This window comes from Lampetra planeri, chromosome 45, assembly GCF_965212315.1.
Source record: "Lampetra planeri chromosome 45, kcLamPlan1.2.h2, whole genome shotgun sequence".
Classification (NCBI taxonomy): domain Eukaryota; kingdom Metazoa; phylum Chordata; class Hyperoartia; order Petromyzontiformes; family Petromyzontidae; genus Lampetra; species Lampetra planeri.
Genome location: NC_136151.1, coordinates 5,569,339 through 5,587,539, shown reverse-complemented (window position 1 = coordinate 5,587,539; position 18,201 = coordinate 5,569,339). Strand labels below are relative to the sequence as shown.

The 18,201-nt window shown below is 52.6% G+C and overlaps 1 protein-coding gene across 1 annotated transcript in view; it reads right to left on the bottom strand.

Annotated features, from left to right (window-relative positions):
- Nucleotides 1-18,201, bottom strand: part of LOC144733058 (E3 ubiquitin-protein ligase TRIM11-like) — a 39,653-nt gene that overhangs the window by 1,785 nt on the left and 19,667 nt on the right. Inside the window, exons 4-5 of the mRNA XM_078614795.1 lie at nucleotides 18,162-18,184; nucleotides 17,297-17,397 (exon numbers count right to left, since the gene is read on the bottom strand). Coding sequence (XP_078470921.1) covers nucleotides 17,297-17,397; nucleotides 18,162-18,184 — 124 coding nt within the window. The remainder of the gene's footprint in view (nucleotides 1-17,296; nucleotides 17,398-18,161; nucleotides 18,185-18,201) is intronic.

The window sequence follows — 18,201 nt, the reverse complement described above, 5'->3', positions numbered from 1 at the left end:
GCCACACCATAAAGGGGGCCCACCCCCCAATCCCCACTACAATGGGGGGAGGGGGGGCCGCCCCACACAAGGGGGGCCCATCCTACGTCACAAAGGGGGGGCAATTCGCACCACATGGAGAGCCCAGCCCGCACCCCAGGGGGGAGCCCACACCACGTAACAAGGGGGGAACCCCATCTTCGGCCCGTTCACATCCATCCCCCGTCATCTCACCATGCACCGCAGGATAATGAGCCGCCGGCTGGTCAATGGCAGGACTCAGCCACACAATGGAGGAAGCTGGCAAGGCGGGTGGTAGAGGCCACGTCAGGAACCTCGGTTCTGGTCAGTGAAATCGCGGGAGTGTCGGCACGCATCTTGGTTGATACAGGGGCATCGGCCACGATCATCTTGAGCACTATGCATGAGATGCTGCCGGAGAAAAAACAGCCTTTAGTCCCCATTAATACGACGTTCATTGCAGCAAATGGAGGCAGCATGGGCTTCCTGGGCCAAGTTGAAGCCCCCATACAGATTGGGCAGCTTTCGGCAGCAGGACCCATCCTTGTCTCCGCAATGCTGCCCGTACCCTGCCTGTTGGGGACGGATTTTCTGAGGCGGATGCCAATGAAAATTGATCTGGCCAATGGGCGGGTGGAAGTCCAGGGAACTCATCTCCATTTCCTAAAAACGGTGGGAGGCGGCCGGGGGGTATCCTACATGCAGGCTCTGGTCAGTGAGTCTGTCTCCATTCCCTCGGCAGCCCAGATGTTGATTCCGCTGCGATATCGGTCCTCCCTCGTGACAGCGCAGCCGGACTCACCCATCCTGGTGTCTCCGGCGTTAGCCACCACGGATCGCCATGCACTGGTGGGGGCCGAAACTATTGTCCAGAGGAACCATCTGTTCATTCAGGTGCTGAACACCTCCAACAGAGCAGCGATGGTGCAGGCAGGAATGGTTCTGGCCCACGTTAGTCCCTTGTCACTAGGAGCCCGCAGGACGGAGCCCGAGCTTGTAGGAAGCATCAGCCAGTCCGAGGACAGAGGAGATGACTCATGGATGGATCAGCTGGCGGGGCCTGAGCCGGGATTGCCACCCGACCAGAAACACCAGCACCACTCATTATTTCATGAGTTCTCGGACGTGTTCAGCCGGGGACCGTTCGACCTAGGACACACAAATCTGTTGCAGCACCGCATCAACACGGGAGACGCCGCACCCCTGCGCCAAAACACATATAGAATGAGCCCAATGTAAAAATGGCACATTCAACAAGCTGTGCAGGAGATGCTGCGGGCCGACATAATTTCTCCATTCTTGAGTCCCTGGGGGGCACCGGTGGTCCTAGTCAAGAAGTCAGATGGGTCACTGAGATTCTGTGTGGACTTCCGACGCCACAATGCCGTCACGCTTGCCGATGCATATCCCCTACCACGTATCGACGACTCACTTGATGCACTGGCAGAAGCAAAATTTTTCAGTATGCTGGATTTATTGTCCGGGTCCTAGCAGGTCCCAATAGACGCGGACTCGCGGCCAAAAACAGCATTCCGGACACCAAAGGGCCTGTTCGAGTTCAACTGCCTGCCTATGGGCCTCCAGACTGCACCGGCGAAGTTCCACCGCTTAATGGAGTTGGCCTTAGCAGGCATCCAATGGAAAATGTGACTCAGCTACCTGGACGACGTTATTGTCTTCAGCCGATCATTCGAGGAAAACATTGACGATTATATCAGGTATTCCTGCGGTTCCGGAACGCGAACTTGAAGCTCAAGCCGTCGAAGTGCCACCTTATGCAGTCGTCGGTACGCTACTTGGGCCATGTCGTCAGTGAGTCTGGAGTGGCTACAGACCCGTAAAAGACGGCCTGCGTTAGGGCCTGGGCTGTTCCCACAACGCTTCCAGAGGTATGCAGGTTTGTGGGTTTCGTGTCCTACTACCGCCGGTTTGTACCCAACTTTGCAACCATTGCGAAGCCCTTGCACGTGTTGATGGTGAAGAACCCGGAGGTTTTATTGGGGCCCTCTGGAGGAGGAGGCATTCCGGCAGCTGTGCTCGCATCTGACAGATGCACCACCATTGGCCTTTCTGGATTTTGGCCTCCCCTTAATCCTGGACACGGACGCCAGCGATGTGGGCATCTGCAGCATCTTGTCCCAAGTCCAGCAGGGTCGGGAAGTGGTTATCGCCTACGGTAGTCACGTGCTTTTTTCAGTGGTGCAGCACAACTGCATCACACGTAGGGAGCTCTTGGCGGTCATTCACTTTGTGCAGGAACTTCGACCCTACCTGTATGATCGCAAATTTATGGTCCGCACTGACCACGCGGCCTTGCAGTATTCGCTCCGCATCGACCAGCCTTCGGGCCAGCTGGCCAGATGGATAGAGTGCCTGCAGGAGTACAGGTACCACGTGGTGCATCACAAGGGGACCAGACACGCCAACACGGACGCATTGTCCCGGCTGGTGCACCACAGATGCGGCACGCTGCAAGGAGGCGAGGCCGGAGAGAATGGTCATTTCTCCCGTACATACGGCGGAGGACGCACAGGGTGAGGTCCAGCTGACCGACCACGACCTGGGGCTGACCTTGGATGATTAGAGACGTCTACAGCTGGAGGAAGCCCCCCCTGCAAGTGCTACGTACCTCGGTGGAGGCAGGGGGGGAGGAGTACATCGTATGGGAGGACTTCCTCATGTGATGGGACCCGGCAGGACACCGGCGATGCCTTGTGGTTCCGGAGTCGCTGCGTCGACAATTGGTCATGGACGTACATGGCTGCCAGCTGCTGCACCTGGCGGGGTGGAAGACACTGTGCACATTACAGGGTCGGTTCTTTTGGCCAGGCATGACTACTGACGTGCAACGATAGGTCTCTACCTGCGTTGAATGCCCACGGCGAAGCCACCACCGCGGGTAACCCGAGTGCCCCTGCAGCCCATCATGGTGACCAGGGTCAACGAATTGGTTGCGTTGGACATCCTGGGACCACTGCCGGTCACGCCACGGGGAAATAAATACCTGTTGGTTGGTGTCGAGTACTGCACGAGGTGGCCGATGGCGTGAGCCCTCCCAGACCAAACGGCACAGACCATCGCCGATGCCTTCGTGGGGGGCTATGTTCTTGATAAGGGGGCACGAGAGCGGTTGCTCACGGATCAAGGCAGAAATTTCTCCTCACAGCTATTGAAGGACGTCTGCTCTATCCTGAGCACTAAAAAGGCCTGAACATCTCCGTATCATCCCCAGACCGATGGGATAATGGAGCGGCTTAACCGCACCATAGCGGCCATGTTGTCCCAAGTGGTGGACGAAAACCACTCTGACTGGGACCTCCACATTCTATTGGTCTTACCGGCGTACAGGGTGGCCCCGCACGCAGCAACGGGGTTCTCGCCATTTTTCCTGATGTATGAACGGGATCCCGTTCCGCCTATTGAAGTGCAGCTGACGGACATGCCCGTGAGAGCTGACACGTGGCCAAAGGCACTAAAGGCCTCCCTCATTTATTTGAGGGAGGCCCGCCAAGCAGCCGAGGCCGCATCGACCACTAGCCAAGGGAGCAATGTACGGATAGGGGAGAGGACAGTGACCGCCAAGCCCTTTAAAGTCGGGGACCAGGCATGGCTACACTGTCCTCAGGTGCCGGTCGGCTTCTCACCGAAGCTGCACCGACCCTGGAAAGGGCTGGTCAAGGTCATTAAAGCACTCCAACCGCAGTGCGTCTAGGTCCAACTGGGTAAGCGACGATGGTTTGTGCACCCCACCCGCCTTAAGCCATGCATCTCTCCACCATCATCACCGCCATCATCATCACCCCTACCCGGGCCACCTACAGTGCCCCATGTGAGGCCTGATGGAGAGGCGGCACGACCGGGGGCCACGGGGACTGGAGAGACAGCAGCACCAGACAAGGCGACACCGGCGCCACCGAACCGGGGACCGCGATGAGAGGGCCTCCGATGGAGGGGGCCGCCGTGGTAATCTGCTGCCTGTGGATGTCGGGGCTGTTAACGGGCTCTGGCTGGAGACCCGGGCAGACTGTTCAATTGATGTTGTTGTGATTATCTTGAAATGTAAAGCCACCCATACGGATGCTTACCTAAAACCGGATTCCCACCACCATCCATCCCAGAATAATTCCCTCATCAAGACTCTACACCATAGAGCCCAATGCATCTCCGACCAGGAACACATTGCCAGTGAACTCAAGCACGTACGCCAAGCTCTTAAGGCTAATGGTTACTCCGACTACACAATCCACAAAGCCATGACTCCAACCATCATGAAGGATCCTGTTGAGGAGCCTTTCAAAACCATCACCTTACCCTACATTGCTGGGGTCACAAAAAAGATCTCCAAAATCCTGATTAAACACAAGATCCAGGTCCGATTCAACACAGTACATAAAATCCGTGATCTGGTCCCGTCTGTAAAAGACGTGGTTCCAGACATACAGTACCCTGGCGTCTACAAACTAAGTTGCCTCTGTGGTAGCAGTTACATTGGAGAAACCAAACGACATGTCTCGGACCGCATCCGTGAACGTAAAGCAGACCTGAAACACGGTAGGACAAATACCTCAGCCGTGGCAGATCACTGTTACAATTCAGTGGGCTCACATGACATTGACTTCTCCAAGACAGAGGTTCTTTGCAAGCCATCTGGCTACCATGAGAGATTCGTTCATGAGGCGATCCACATATACATATACAAACACAGAGACAATTTCAACCGAGAAGATGGATTCTGGCTCAGCAATCATTGGAAGGACGTAATAAACCATTTCGCATCTTAACTGATTCTGTTCACGTTTATGGTGACTTTCAGACCGCAGTCCGCTCACTGGCATTGACTATATATATTTTATTCTCCGCAAGGAATGGATTCTTTGCTCCGCTGCAAGTCTCCTACCACCACTCTCCCATTGACATATTTCGTTGCTTCCTCTTAGTACCTTTCACCCGACGGTCAATGGCAGAGTGTATAGCAGATTGTATAATAATAAATAGTATAAAAGTGTAATGTTTAATATAATGTATAAGGTAATATATAGTATCGTAATTGTATAGTGAATATACAGCAGTGTGGTATACAGTAGGGTGGGTAGAATAATACAGTGTAATATTACAACGTATAGTCTAAGGTATAGGGTGGTGTATAGTAATGCAGTATGTAATTTAATGCTGGGTTTGTCTATGGCAGTATATAGTACGGGGTAGACCCGTGTGATGTAAGTGAAAAAAGTTTAGCTGGAGGCATATATTTTTGCGACAGAATTATAATGTATGACTTACTGTTAGTAGCTCAGCTTATTGGAGAGTATATTTAGTATATTGATGATACTGATGTAGTTTATATTTTAGTTTTTTTACGTGGTGGTTTAGCTGCTGCAGACCCTTACTATTAAAATTCCTTCCCTCTATTACTGCTAACTCTAATCCCTCCCTTTGATGCTGCTAATCCTGCATACTGCATAATGCACGGGCATAATATGACTTTGAACCCCCCCCCCGCACCTCCTACGCATTCCACAAGTAGTGACTAATCCCATATCTGCATTTTCCATAAATATGCTAAATTCCTCTTGATATGCAAATTCTTTTGTCAAAGCGCCCCTTCCCCCTCCAACCCAACTTAAATATACGCTGCCAAGCCTGGTGGTGCCCATTCAGACGCTGTCTTTCCGACAAACCTGTTTTTCACCTGAGGAAACGTCGTGAGAATTATTTTATTATGTTTTATTTGTATTATTTTATTATTTCCCTTCTACGTGGTGACTTTACCGAAAGAACCAAGAAGATGAATCCCTGCAGTCACGAAAGCTTTAAATCGAGACCTTCATGATGGTGAGCGGCCCACGTAAAACTACGTGGCCGTCAGTCAGAGTCATTCCCTCTCCACCTTGGGGTGTGAGAGGGATGTCCTCTGGCTCCCACATTATTTAACATATTTTGACCATGTAGTTCGTGAAGCCTTCAATGACTGTACCGGAGAAAATACCATATGGTTCAGATACCATGGGAGGCTGATCGATGCCCGGGTGCGGTCAAGGGATGGCTCCCTATTGCTCAACCATGTTATGTATTCCGATGCTCTAGTGATTGCTGCTCACTCAGAGGAGGAGTTGGAGGCACTGCTGCTGAACCTGGAGCTTGCCACTAAGAGGTAGGGCCTTACCATCATCCCGAGCAAAACTAAGCACCTGCCTGCGTATTTTGTACCATCGGACAATCCACCCCCACTACTCACAATTGGTCATGCGGCAGTTGTGCAGATATTGGAGAGATTCCCCTACCTGGCCAGTGTGCTCATGACCGGCTCCAGTTTAACAGTAGAGGTCTCACTCCAAATCAGTTGAGCGCCATTATCTTTTCATCGGCTGCGTTACGCTGTGTGGAAGCTACCTGGTCTCTCGCTCCACATGCAGCTCCAGGTCTTCTCGGCCACGGTAATTCCCTCTCTTCTCTACGCTTGCCAAACGTGCACCCCCCTAATGGAACATCTTCATCGGTTAGAAACATTTAGGCTGGCCTACTAACGATCCATCCTGGGTTTAACCATATGTGTGCGTGTGTGTGCATCTAAATCGATGTGTTTCTATGTGTGTGGGTCGATGTCTGTGTGTAAGTCCTTGTGTGTGTCCGCCTTATTCGCCCGGCATCGCCGGGTACTTACCGCTAGTATATTAATATCTACGTGTATTTTTTTTTATTTAGGGCCTCTTTATAACATATGCTACAGGCTCCGCACTAGCTTAATCCAGCACTGTACACGTGTGGTGCTAATAGATGCAATGTAAGGGTGATGTACACTCATCTGTGTTTGTGTGTGTGCTATATATAATTGTATAGGTATACATGTTTTATCGTAATCACCTTTTTGCCTGTGTAGTGCTTTGCACGGCCAACCAAGCTGAAGCGTTGGTCTGGCGTTCTGATAAACATCTGAATATTAACACAGAATCCTAAAGGTGCCTTTGATTCTGAGAGTTTCAGGCATTAACAATGAACCCCAAGAATCCTAAAGGTATTTGAGTCTGGATCTCTCAGCCTCAAGTACGGTACTAACAATGAATCCTATTAAACACAACCATAGCGTCTGTGTGTTAAGCATATACACGCAAAATAGCAAAAGCACCTCACTCAATAATATATGCGTGTAGTGTTAATAGAGCTCATCTAATAGTTAATTAAATTCGTTTGTAGTCATCTATGGACGTCTTAGTATGACAGTAGTGTACATGGGTAGTGGTAATTTACTGTCATGCATATGTAATGACCGAAAATGTCCCCAAGCCAATGTGCAGCCTTACGGCTATTAAAAAATAACCAAAGTTCTCCGATTGGAGGTGGGAAATAAAGTGGAACCCAGAGGGGACGGGTTGGAACCATTAGGGATTGGCTAGGGGAAATACAGTGAGGAAAAATTCGAGAAAGGGGGCTGAGGGAAATATAAGGGGAGAGCACGAGGAGTGGGGACGGTGACAGGAAGAGAAGAGCTTGAAGACAAGCACGAAGCCTAGGGTCCCTTATTGTGTAATTCGATAATAGGGTACCTTATGGTGTCGACTCAATGAAAGTGGCTCTTCTTATTTCTTGTCGTCGGAGTCATTATACATATATATTCAAACAGTTTCATCTGAGTGTGGCTCTGTGAGCTTCGCGTATGAACGCTGAACCCGAAGAATTATAAAAGGTGCATCAGCCTGGATATAACAACCTCAAATCGCAATAATCCTCAGGAAGTGTGGTCATGAGACTCAGACATGATTACTCAACAATATGCATGCTAAATGTGTCTCAGAGAAGTTGCGAATGGAATCATCTGTTATATTGGAATGGACACTTCGCCCATTCCGTATTCATCAATGTTAAATTAATAAAAATGTTCACGATTTTACTGAGAGGCTCTCATACCTTATCAATTTCTCGTGTAATAATACGTGATATAACAGCCACACTTGACCTCTATGAGTAAGTGTGGGGGAGAGCAGGTGGGAGTGCTATTGGACATCTGAACTTTGCAATGAAAAGCAGCACAGCGTGTGTCCAATCAGGGAAAGTTTTCAATCAGTGCAGTGGCACCGCTTGTGTTAAATTATTCAGATCAATGAACACTGACAAATTCTGACAAATCTTCCGATAAGCACAGTTGGCTCAGTATTTTGCTAAATAATTTCAACATATATACACACATACACAGAGACCCACAGACACTCAGCCCCATAGAGACCCGCAGAGACCATAGATTAGCACGGTTGGCTATGTACGGTGCAAAGTAAGTTCAACATGCATACATATGTAGAGGAGTAGTATGGAGAACTGACGTCACACGCGCAGTGAGGCGCAATGACATCATGTCACCTCGGAGCACTTAAGGGGGATTGGGTGACGAAAGCGGGGTCATTGTGGGAGCCTGGGATGGAGAGTGTCTGAAGAGATAGCCAGGGGTAGGACTGAGAGACACCTGCCAAAGCCGGCTAGGTTTATGTGGAGTGCTGCTCTCCTCGGTCAGGGGGTGTTGGTTGAGCCCCCGTCCCGACTCGAGTGAGAGAGCCAAGAGATAGCCAAGGCTAGCAGCAGATAGAGCCCGATTTCTGCGTGAATGGCCAAGTGTAGGAACACCTACCTCTGGTGTGTATTGTTAACCCCTTGTGTTAATAAACTGGCGTAAGCCCTTACTCGCAATTCTGCCTCCCGAGTCTTCATACACCACACAACACATACAAATGACATTTAACAAAAGCTGAAGAGTGCGCAAATAACGATGAAGAAGTACACACTTGTAATAAAACTGACAGACAGAAACAGGAGCCTGTGCAGAAGGGAACACATGCAAATAAAAAATCATAATATAAGCTACTAAGAAAACTACGTAAAAAAACTCGCACTCATGAATAAGGTTACCCTAAAAGGAAAAATATAGTGGTGGACGTTTCGGGCAATGAACCTTCTTCATATCACGTGTATAAATATACATGTGCTCTAAATAATGTGTTGAATTTTTTTGTTATTTGTGATTGTGCACCACTGCCGATGCGGCACCAGCATCACCAAACCATTTGTTAAGCAAAAAAAGTAGGGGCGCTAGAGAATGGCTTGATGCCGACACCACAAGAGATTGGTGCCAGAAAGATGTGGTCACTACTTGAGCATATTGGCACTACAAAATAGAGATGAAAGTGGAAACAAATTACGAAATATGCAGTGGACACCTACTTCGGGCTATCTGCCAATGGATGGTGATGATGACCGACTCATAGAGACCCAGAGACTCAGTGATCCATAGAGACTCACAGATCCAGACATGTGTAGGGCTGTTACGGGAGGGCTGTAGGTGCATACGATCCAACGGGTAACAAACACAGTGGGCGGAGTTACGGGAGTACACAGGGGGGGGTGCCCACAACGACGTCCGCGTCAGGCAGCCTGGGGGGTTGTGATCCTGGTGGGGGGTATAAAGGGGGAGGACAGAGAGAGCTCGGGGCTCAGTCTGGGAACGAAGAAGGAAGGAGGAAGATCTTCTAGTTAGAGCCCTGGACTCCCCTCGACGCCGCCCTTGTAAGGGCTGCAGAGGATCGAGCCAGAGGCGTGGTTCCGTGAACCAGGGTTAGACCCTGGGACTCCGGAGACCGTAGCCCGACTCACCAGTGTCGGGCCAGTTAGCCTCCCCTAGCCCGTTAGTGGAGGACTTGGGGATAGGTCAGGGTTAGCTAGGGTGTATCCCCAGTTATCCGGGTGAGGGGGCCGCTACCCCCTTTAGTGCTGTCCTGTACCGACAAGCTTGAATAAAGATACGTGTGCCTCAACCTGGGTGTCCATCGTCTTCACCGGTACTTCATCTGGTGTCAGAAGAACTACGGACATGGAAACACGCCAGACAGCTCGAGCCAGAGTACCGGAGGAGGACACTGCTGAAGTCGTTGAGCCCGAGACGGCTCACCAAGACATGGCGCAGCCGGGGGCCGACGCGTTCCTACCGGGGCATCGGCATGAAGAGGGGCCGCAGCCAGACGCGCTACGGCTGGCTCACGAGAGACTGGCGGAGCTACTGTATGCCGCTGCCGCCACGCTGGAAAACATCACGCGGCTGGGGGCTGGTGGTCCACCACGGGGCGAGGGGAGTCGTCGACCTGAGCGCCTTCCCGCCATTTCTGAAGACTCCAACTTTGAATTTCCCGCCATCGTTACGGCAGCTGCAGAGGGCGTGGCCGGGCTCAACCTTGGGTCCGACACCGCTCTCGCTGGGACAGCTGCGTCATCACCAGCGGAGGGAGCGTCATCACATCCGCGACAGGCGAATCCATCTGCCATTCGCGCCGACGCACAGCCGAGTCCCGGGGATAACAGCCTGCAGACTTCCAAGGCGAACGCTGCGCTGCAACAACGGCTGCCTCCGCTGAAAGAATTTGTTGGTGCAGAGGGCGACTGGGGCGGCTTCCAGCGACGCTTCATCGCCCACCAAGAAATGGCAAGGTGGTCCGACGATGAAGCCCTCTGCGCGCTGCCGGCGCTCCTCGACGCAGACGCGCTCGCTGCCCTCACATCGGCGCCGAAAGAGAAGCGGTCTACTCTGCCGAAGGCGCTACAACTGCTGGCCGGGGTCTATGGACCTTCAGCAGAATGCAGAGAGCAGTTCTACAAGCGCAAGCGGGGTGAGAAGGAGTCGCCCCTGGCATACAGGACGAGCCTCCTAGCGCTGGCTAAGACGGCTTTTCCCCGTATGGACGACGACGGCGTGGACGCGATGGTCACGGAGAAAATACTCCTCCTGGCAGACGACCTGGACATCGCTGTCGTCGCACAGGAGGACGCCGAGATGACCTCTCTTCAGGCGGCGCGCCTCCTTCACGCCAACCTTCTGTCCCTGCGGCGGAAAGCCAGCAGGGCATCGGCAGGGCGTGCGGTGGCTGCAGCCACCCTTCCGACGGAGGAGCTCTTCGCCGTCGACCATCGACGGCAACAGGCGCAAGAAGTACGGTCGGCCCGGGACGGGTCAAGCCGTTTCAACCGCCCGTCGTCTCCACCGGGGCTCCCGCGGTGTTTCAACTGCGGCGTCCGGGGCCACGTCGCCTCGGGGTGCCGCTCTCCTCGACAGCGCGGGACAACGCCTCGACGGGACGCCGGCCCTCCTCCTCCCAAGCTCCAGCAACATGATCCGGCGAGTCGGGGCACCACACATGTTTGGCCAAAGCACCCACCCGTTGCACACTCTCGCACCACAACAAACGGGGGGCCCATGTCGCGTTGCGACGGGCCAACGCGGATCACTGCAGGGACTCAAATCGAGCCCAAACAGTGGTCCGTGTTGGCCCATCGCGTGGTAGCCGCGTCATCAGGGTCGTCGGCCGTGGTCGGACACATTGACGGGGTAGAAGTACGCATCTTGGTCGATACGGGGGCATCGGCGACAATCATTTCGGAATTAATTTACAATATTCTGCCCGTACAAAGCCGGCCTTTACTGCCGGTTAACGTCCCATTCTATGCCGCTAACGGGGGCTCTCTCGGCATCATGGGACAGATTCGAGCGCAAATTTCTATTGGGGACATCAAATTGTCGGGGCCGATTTTCGTTTCCTCCTCGCTGGCGGTTCCGTGCCTGCTGGGGACGGATTTCTTAGGTAAAATGCCCATTCGTATTTTGATCGACCAAGGATGCATTGAGCTTCCATCGGGGCGGCGCATGGCGTTCCTGCCATCCCCTGCGGCGGCTCGGTCGGCGTTCGCGACGGTACCGGCGTTCGTCGTTAAAACTGTTCGTGTGCCGCCGGGAGCTCAAATGCTAGTGCCTCTGAAACTTCGTAAGCCCTTCGCTAAGGGCATAGGGGATCAGGGTGTTTTGCTGGGACCGTCTAGGGCCGGGGTTAATGGGCCTCATTTGATTCCGGCCCAGACCGTCGTAAGAGGGGACGGGGACCCTTTCATCGCGGTCCTCAATGTGGGATCGCAGACGGTGGTGGTTCCTCAAGGGACGGTGCTCGCTCACGCGACGCCGGTGCCCTGCGAGGAACCTGTCGCGAACCACGTTGGCACTGCTTCCCGGATGCTCCCACATTCGGACAGCGATGAAGGGTGGATCGACGCGCTTTGTGCGGGATCGACGGACCTGACAAATTCAGAGCGCCAACAGCTTAGAACGCTACTGAGGGAATTTTCCGACGTTTTCAGTCGAGATAAATATGATTTGGGTTGCACTCACCTGCTGCGTCACCATATTGACATGGGTGACAGCCCGCCAATTCGCCAAAATACGTTTCGGTTAAGTCCCGCCGAAAAGGACCATGTCAAATCGGCTGTTGATGACATGTTAGCCGCCGACATCATTTCTCCCTCCACCAGCCCTTGGGGAGCGCCGATCGTCCTGGTTAAAAAACAGGACGGCTCGTTGCGGTTTTGCGTGGATTTTCGGCGCCTTAATAAAATTTCGGTTGCCGACGCATACCCGCTCCCACGGATGGACGAATCGCTGGACGCCTTGGCGGGAGCGCGATTCTTCTCCACACTAGATTTACTTTCGGGATTCTGGCAGCTTCCTCTGGACGATGATTCTAAGCCTAAAACTGCTTTCCGTACACCGCACGGCCTGTTCCAATTCAACCGGTTGCCGATGGGCTTACACTCAGCGCCGGCAACTTTCCAGCGATTGATGGAATTGGTTTTGGCTGGATTGCAATGGGAGTCGTGCCTGATTTATTTGGATGACGTTATTGTCTTTGGTAAAACTTTTGACGAACATCTCCAGAGGTTGCGGGCGGTTTTCCTAAAGATGCGGGCTGCTAATTTGAAATTTAAGCCCCAGAAATGCCATTTGTTACGCGAGTCGGTGCGTTATCTGGGGCACATCGTAGGGCGCTCGGGTATTGCTACCGATCCCGCCAAAACGCAGTGTGTCAGCTCCTGGCCGACTCCCACCACGGTGGGAGAGGTCAGGAGTTTTATTGGCTTCGCATCATATTACCGACGCTTCGTCGCTAATTTTGCAACGATTGCGAAACCCCTACACGCGTTAACATCTAAAGGGGTCCGGTTCCACTGGGGTCAGGATGAGGAAGCTGCTTTCTGCTCCCTTCGGGACGCGCTGGTGAAGGCTCCTCCCTTGATTTACCCAGATTTTTCGAGGCCGTTTTTGCTCGACACCGACGCGAGCAACACGGGTATTGGAGGCGTGCTTTCCCAGGTGGTTGACGGCGTGGAATGGGTGGTCGCGTACGGCAGTCGGGTGTTGTCTCCAACGGAGCAAAGATATTGTGTCACCCGTAGGGAACTGTTGGCAATTGTCTATTTCATCCAACAGTATCGCCCATATCTGTACGGTCGGCATTTCACCGTCCGCACAGATCATGCGGCACTGCAGTATGCCCTGAAGGTTCAACAGCCATCGGGACAATTGTCCCGATGGTTGGAGGTCCTCCAGGATTTCAGTTTTGAAACCACTTATCGTAAGGGCGTTCGCCACACCAACGCTGACGCTCTGTCACGGATGCCAACCGCCTCCGAATGCGCATGCCTCCTGGGGTCGGGGCGTTGCAAGCCAGTAGGGGACATGATGGTTCCGGTCCTGGCGGCGGCCGCCGATGATGAAACGGTAGTCCCCATTGATATCGCCGAACAGGGGAGAGATTCCCTGCTTGGATTGCCCGTTGATGAATGGGGGCGCCTCCAGTTGGAGGATGCCTCCCTCCTCGCGTTGCGTCGTCGCGCCGGGGAGAGGGGGCGTGTGACGGGTCATGCCGACGCATGGGAAACCCATGCGGGCTTGCTTATGCATTGGGACGGGAAATCCCAGCGTCACCGGCTGGTGGTCCCTTCTGGCCTACGGGGTAAGGTGGTGTGGGCTGCTCATGAGCGCCTCCTCCACCTAGGTACCCAGAAAACACTCGCCTTGCTCCAGCTGAATTTTTTTTGGCCGGGCATGACAAGGGATGTCGCTGATCTGTTGGCGGCATGCCCTCAGTGTGCGCAGCGCAAACCACCGGCACGGGAGTCGAACCCGCCCTTGCAGTCCATCCAGGTCTCCAGAATAAATGAACTGGTCGCACTGGACATTCTGGGGCCATTCCCCGCCACCCCCAGGGGAAATAAATATTTGCTTACTGGGGTCGAATATTTTACGCGCTGGCCTATGGCCTGGCCCCTGGCGAATCAGTCGGCAGCAGCCATCGTCGACGCCTTTGTCCAAGGTTATGTCATGGACAAAGGTGCCCCGGAGCGGTTGTTGACCGACCAGGGTAGAAATTTTTCCGGGAAACTCCTAAAACAAGTCTGTGATCTCCTAGGAACGAAAAAAATTCGAACCTCTCCCTATCACCCGCAAACGGACGGGATGGTCGAGCGTCTGCATCGCACCATCACGTCTATGTTGTCGCAGCAAGTTTCGGACTCACAGGCTGATTGGGACTTACAAATTCAAGGGGTTCTAGCGGCATACAGATTGGCTCCCCATGCTGCGACGGGGTTTTCACCTTTCTTTCTTATGTATGGCCGCGAACCCGACCCACCTGTTCGGGCACAGCTGCAGATCCCCGCGCCGCTGGGAAAAACTAAATTGGACGATCACGTTAAATTTAACCTTGACAAACTGACTGAGGCGCGGGATGCGGCGAGGCTAAATTCTGACAGGCGTCACAAGGCGAACGAGCGCCTCAGACTGGCTCGCGCGCACGTGCTGCAGTGGAAGCCGGGGGACAGGGCATGGCTGCACTGTCCCCAGGTACCACTCGCGACCTCCTCTAAACTCGTGCGCCCGTGGCGGGGCCCCGTCGAGGTTGTTGAGGTTTTGAGGCCTCAGTGCGTTCGAATCCAATGGGGGAGGCGCCGGTGGTTTGTACACCCCTCTAGGCTGAAGCCGTTTGTTGCGGTGCGGGGGCCCACTCCACACACGCGAGGCCAAGCATGTGGGGGGTCGACCGACTCGGAGGGTCCGTCGCTGCTCTCGCCTGATGTGTTGCCGGCTGTCCCACCCACAGGTGCACCGGGAATGACGGGCTCACGCCCTGGAACCCACACAGGTGATGCCGACAGTCGCGCGAGTTCAATCGCGACCTCACCTCGAATGGGACAGCCGCCACCGGATGGTCCGCCGTCCGGGGTTGCCCCGTGTGACGGGCCTGCGGCAAGGACGCACGCTAAAATGCGCAGACTCTTATAATATACAGAAGGAAGAAAAAGAAAAAAAAAAAAAAACTTTTATTTATTTATTTTCCTTCTCGTGTCATGGTTACTATATGCTGCGTCGGTGGTGTGCTCCTTGCACACTGTGTGTGTTGTGTTGTGTGGGCGCGGTGTGTGTGTTGTGGGTGCGTTGTGTGTCAGGGTGTGCTGTGTGTGCTGGGGGGAGTTCTTGCCTAGTTGTATATACGTGCTTTTACGGATTTCGTATTTATGCGGGGGGGGGGGGGGGGGTGCGTCGGACATTCCCTTCGGGGGTATGGTTGTTGTTCTTGTTGTTGTTCTTCAATTCGCATTTTGTTGAAAAAAAAATGAGGCACACACAGGGTCGAGGGGTAAATGTTCCTTTATCTGAAATTGTTGCAGCCGGGACGGCTGCGAGCTGTAATGGGGGGGGTGATGTAGGGCTGTTACGGGAGGGCTGTAGGTGCATACGATCCAACGGGTAACAAACACAGTGGGCGGAGTTACGGGAGTACACAGGGGGGGGGTGCCCGCAACGACGTCCGCGTCAGGCAGCCTGGGGGGTTGTGATCCTGGTGGGGGGTATAAAGGGGGAGGACAGAGAGAGCTCGGGGCTCAGTCTGGGAACGAAGAAGGAAGGAGGAAGATCTTCTAGTTAGAGCCCTGGACTCCCCTCGACGCCGCCCTTGTAAGGGCTGCAGAGGATCGAGCCAGAGGCGTGGTTCCGTGAACCAGGGTTAGACCCTGGGACTCCGGAGACCGTAGCCCGACTCACCAGTGTCGGGCCAGTTAGCCTCCCCTAGCCCGTTAGTGGAGGACTTGGGGATAGGTCAGGGTTAGCTAGGGTGTATCCCCAGTTATCCGGGTGAGGGGGCCGCTACCCCCTCTAGTGCTGTCCTGTACCGACAAGCTTGAATAAAGATACGTGTGCCTCAACCTGGGTGTCCATCGTCTTCACCGGTACTTCAGATGTATGGAGAGCTATAGATACTCCTTGAGACTCATAGATACCCATTGAGACTCGTAGAGACCAATAGGGATTCATAGAGACACATAGAGGAAGACCTAACACAGAATGAGAAAATAGATTTGTGCCAGAAAGATGTGGCACTACTTGAGAATATTGGCACAAGACAGAGGAAAGTGGAAACAAATGACGGAATTTGCAGTGGACACCGACTACAGGCTCTCTGCCCATGGATCATGATGATGATGGTGAGGAGTGCTCAGGCGAGACACATCGCCAGAACGGACGAAGTCTGGTGGTCGACACTAATGATGGAGTGGCAGCCAATGGTCAGTGCTCGCCCGAGAGATGGAGCGACGATGTGAGCGGATTAAGCTGAAAGGCGCTCTAGAAATATCAAATGAGATGAGTAACTACATCACGACCCATAGAGGAATTCATCCAGCAGTGGATAGATAATGAATTATGATGAACAATTCGATGATGTTATTACTCCCGTGCGACAGAAGCTGAGTTGTCTACGTTATTGAGCTCCACTCTACCTCCGCCACTGATATCGATGTCCTCACCCCTGGTTGAGAGTGAATTGAGTGCCATGAGTTGTGAGGGTTGAATTTGTTGTTTAGTCATTGGAGATTAAACTAAGGCTAGACTCACCACACTTGAGTACATTGGCTATCCTGAGTAGAAGTTATAATTAGGGGATTAAACCCAGGGCCCTGCTATCTGGATGTGGCTGTTTCAACAGCACAGGCCTCCCCTTTACACTGAGATGGGTTTGATGATCTCATTGGGGAATGGTGACAATTAATAGGATACCATCTGCAACTAGCAAAAACAAATATGATGTCCTTTAAATCTTCCTGCATTTATTTGTATGTGTGTGTCTATCCTTTGCTCTGGCCCCTTGTCACTGTAGGGGGCACAGGTAGTGCATTGGCCAGTGATCTCAGTCAGTTGACCCATGGCACCTGGGTCTCGCCCACGACCTGTCAGCGGGCATTCGACAATTTATGTAGCCTTAACATGCACATAGCATGGCACAAGCGCCGTGGTGACGTAACCGCCACTTAGTGGCGAATTGCGGTTGTTGTTGTCTCCTTCCATATGTCCGTGTATGACCTCCAATTAGCACGGTTGGCTACGTACAGTGGAAAATAAGTTCAACATATGCACATATGTGTCTTGACCATTTGAATGTGAACTCACACAGAGTGGAAAGCTTGAGCTTCTCAATGACTCTACTCAGCAAGGTCACGTCATCCACAGTCAAGTCACTCGGAAGAGTGGGTGGTGGGGAGCGCTCGGTTCTGAACACACGGGGGAGAGAGGGAGAGAGGACTTTACACGTGCGCGTCTGAACACGTAGACAACAAGTAAAGCAGCACTTATACAGCCCAGGGAAGATGAGTGGAATAACATCACTTTAGGCAGAATCTTGCAGGAGGTGGGCCAGGTAATGTTTACGTTTATTTTTATTTGTAACACGGTTGGTCCCGATTAGCCAGTTACCTGGCTATTTTACAAAGGAGATTCATGGTGCGTGAGCACGGCAACAACGAAACAAAAACGTCAACGTTGCAGAGAACGAGTACAGGGTGCTTAAGGAATATTGCACAACTATGAACAGAGGAAGATGGAAGCGTTGAAGCATATAATACAATCTATACACAGACAAGGGGAGACAGGAGAAGACACGGAAACACTTGCGCTCAGCCACAGTGTTGCGAAACTGCAATAATACCCCCCCCACCTTGACTTCACTTATATGATGGCAAAATCCATTTTAAGTGAAGTTCTTATACAATGGACTGTACTACCATAGGGTACAACTTAGATATACAGCCGTAGAGACCAATAGAAGTAGAGACCAATAAAGAAGATGAAACAAAGACATGGACACAGGAGAAACACAAAGACCTAGCGAGAGAGAGATACATGGGGATAGACACAGCAACACTCGCCGATTCTTTACTGACTTCTTCAAATCCTCACTTTCAAAAACCCCTCTCCTACTGAGGCATTCACACAGTGAACAAACCCAGCCTCAGCTTGTGTTCAAGCGCTAAGGTACCTCTCTGTCTTCTTCATATGACCCTGTGGAAGAAAAAAAG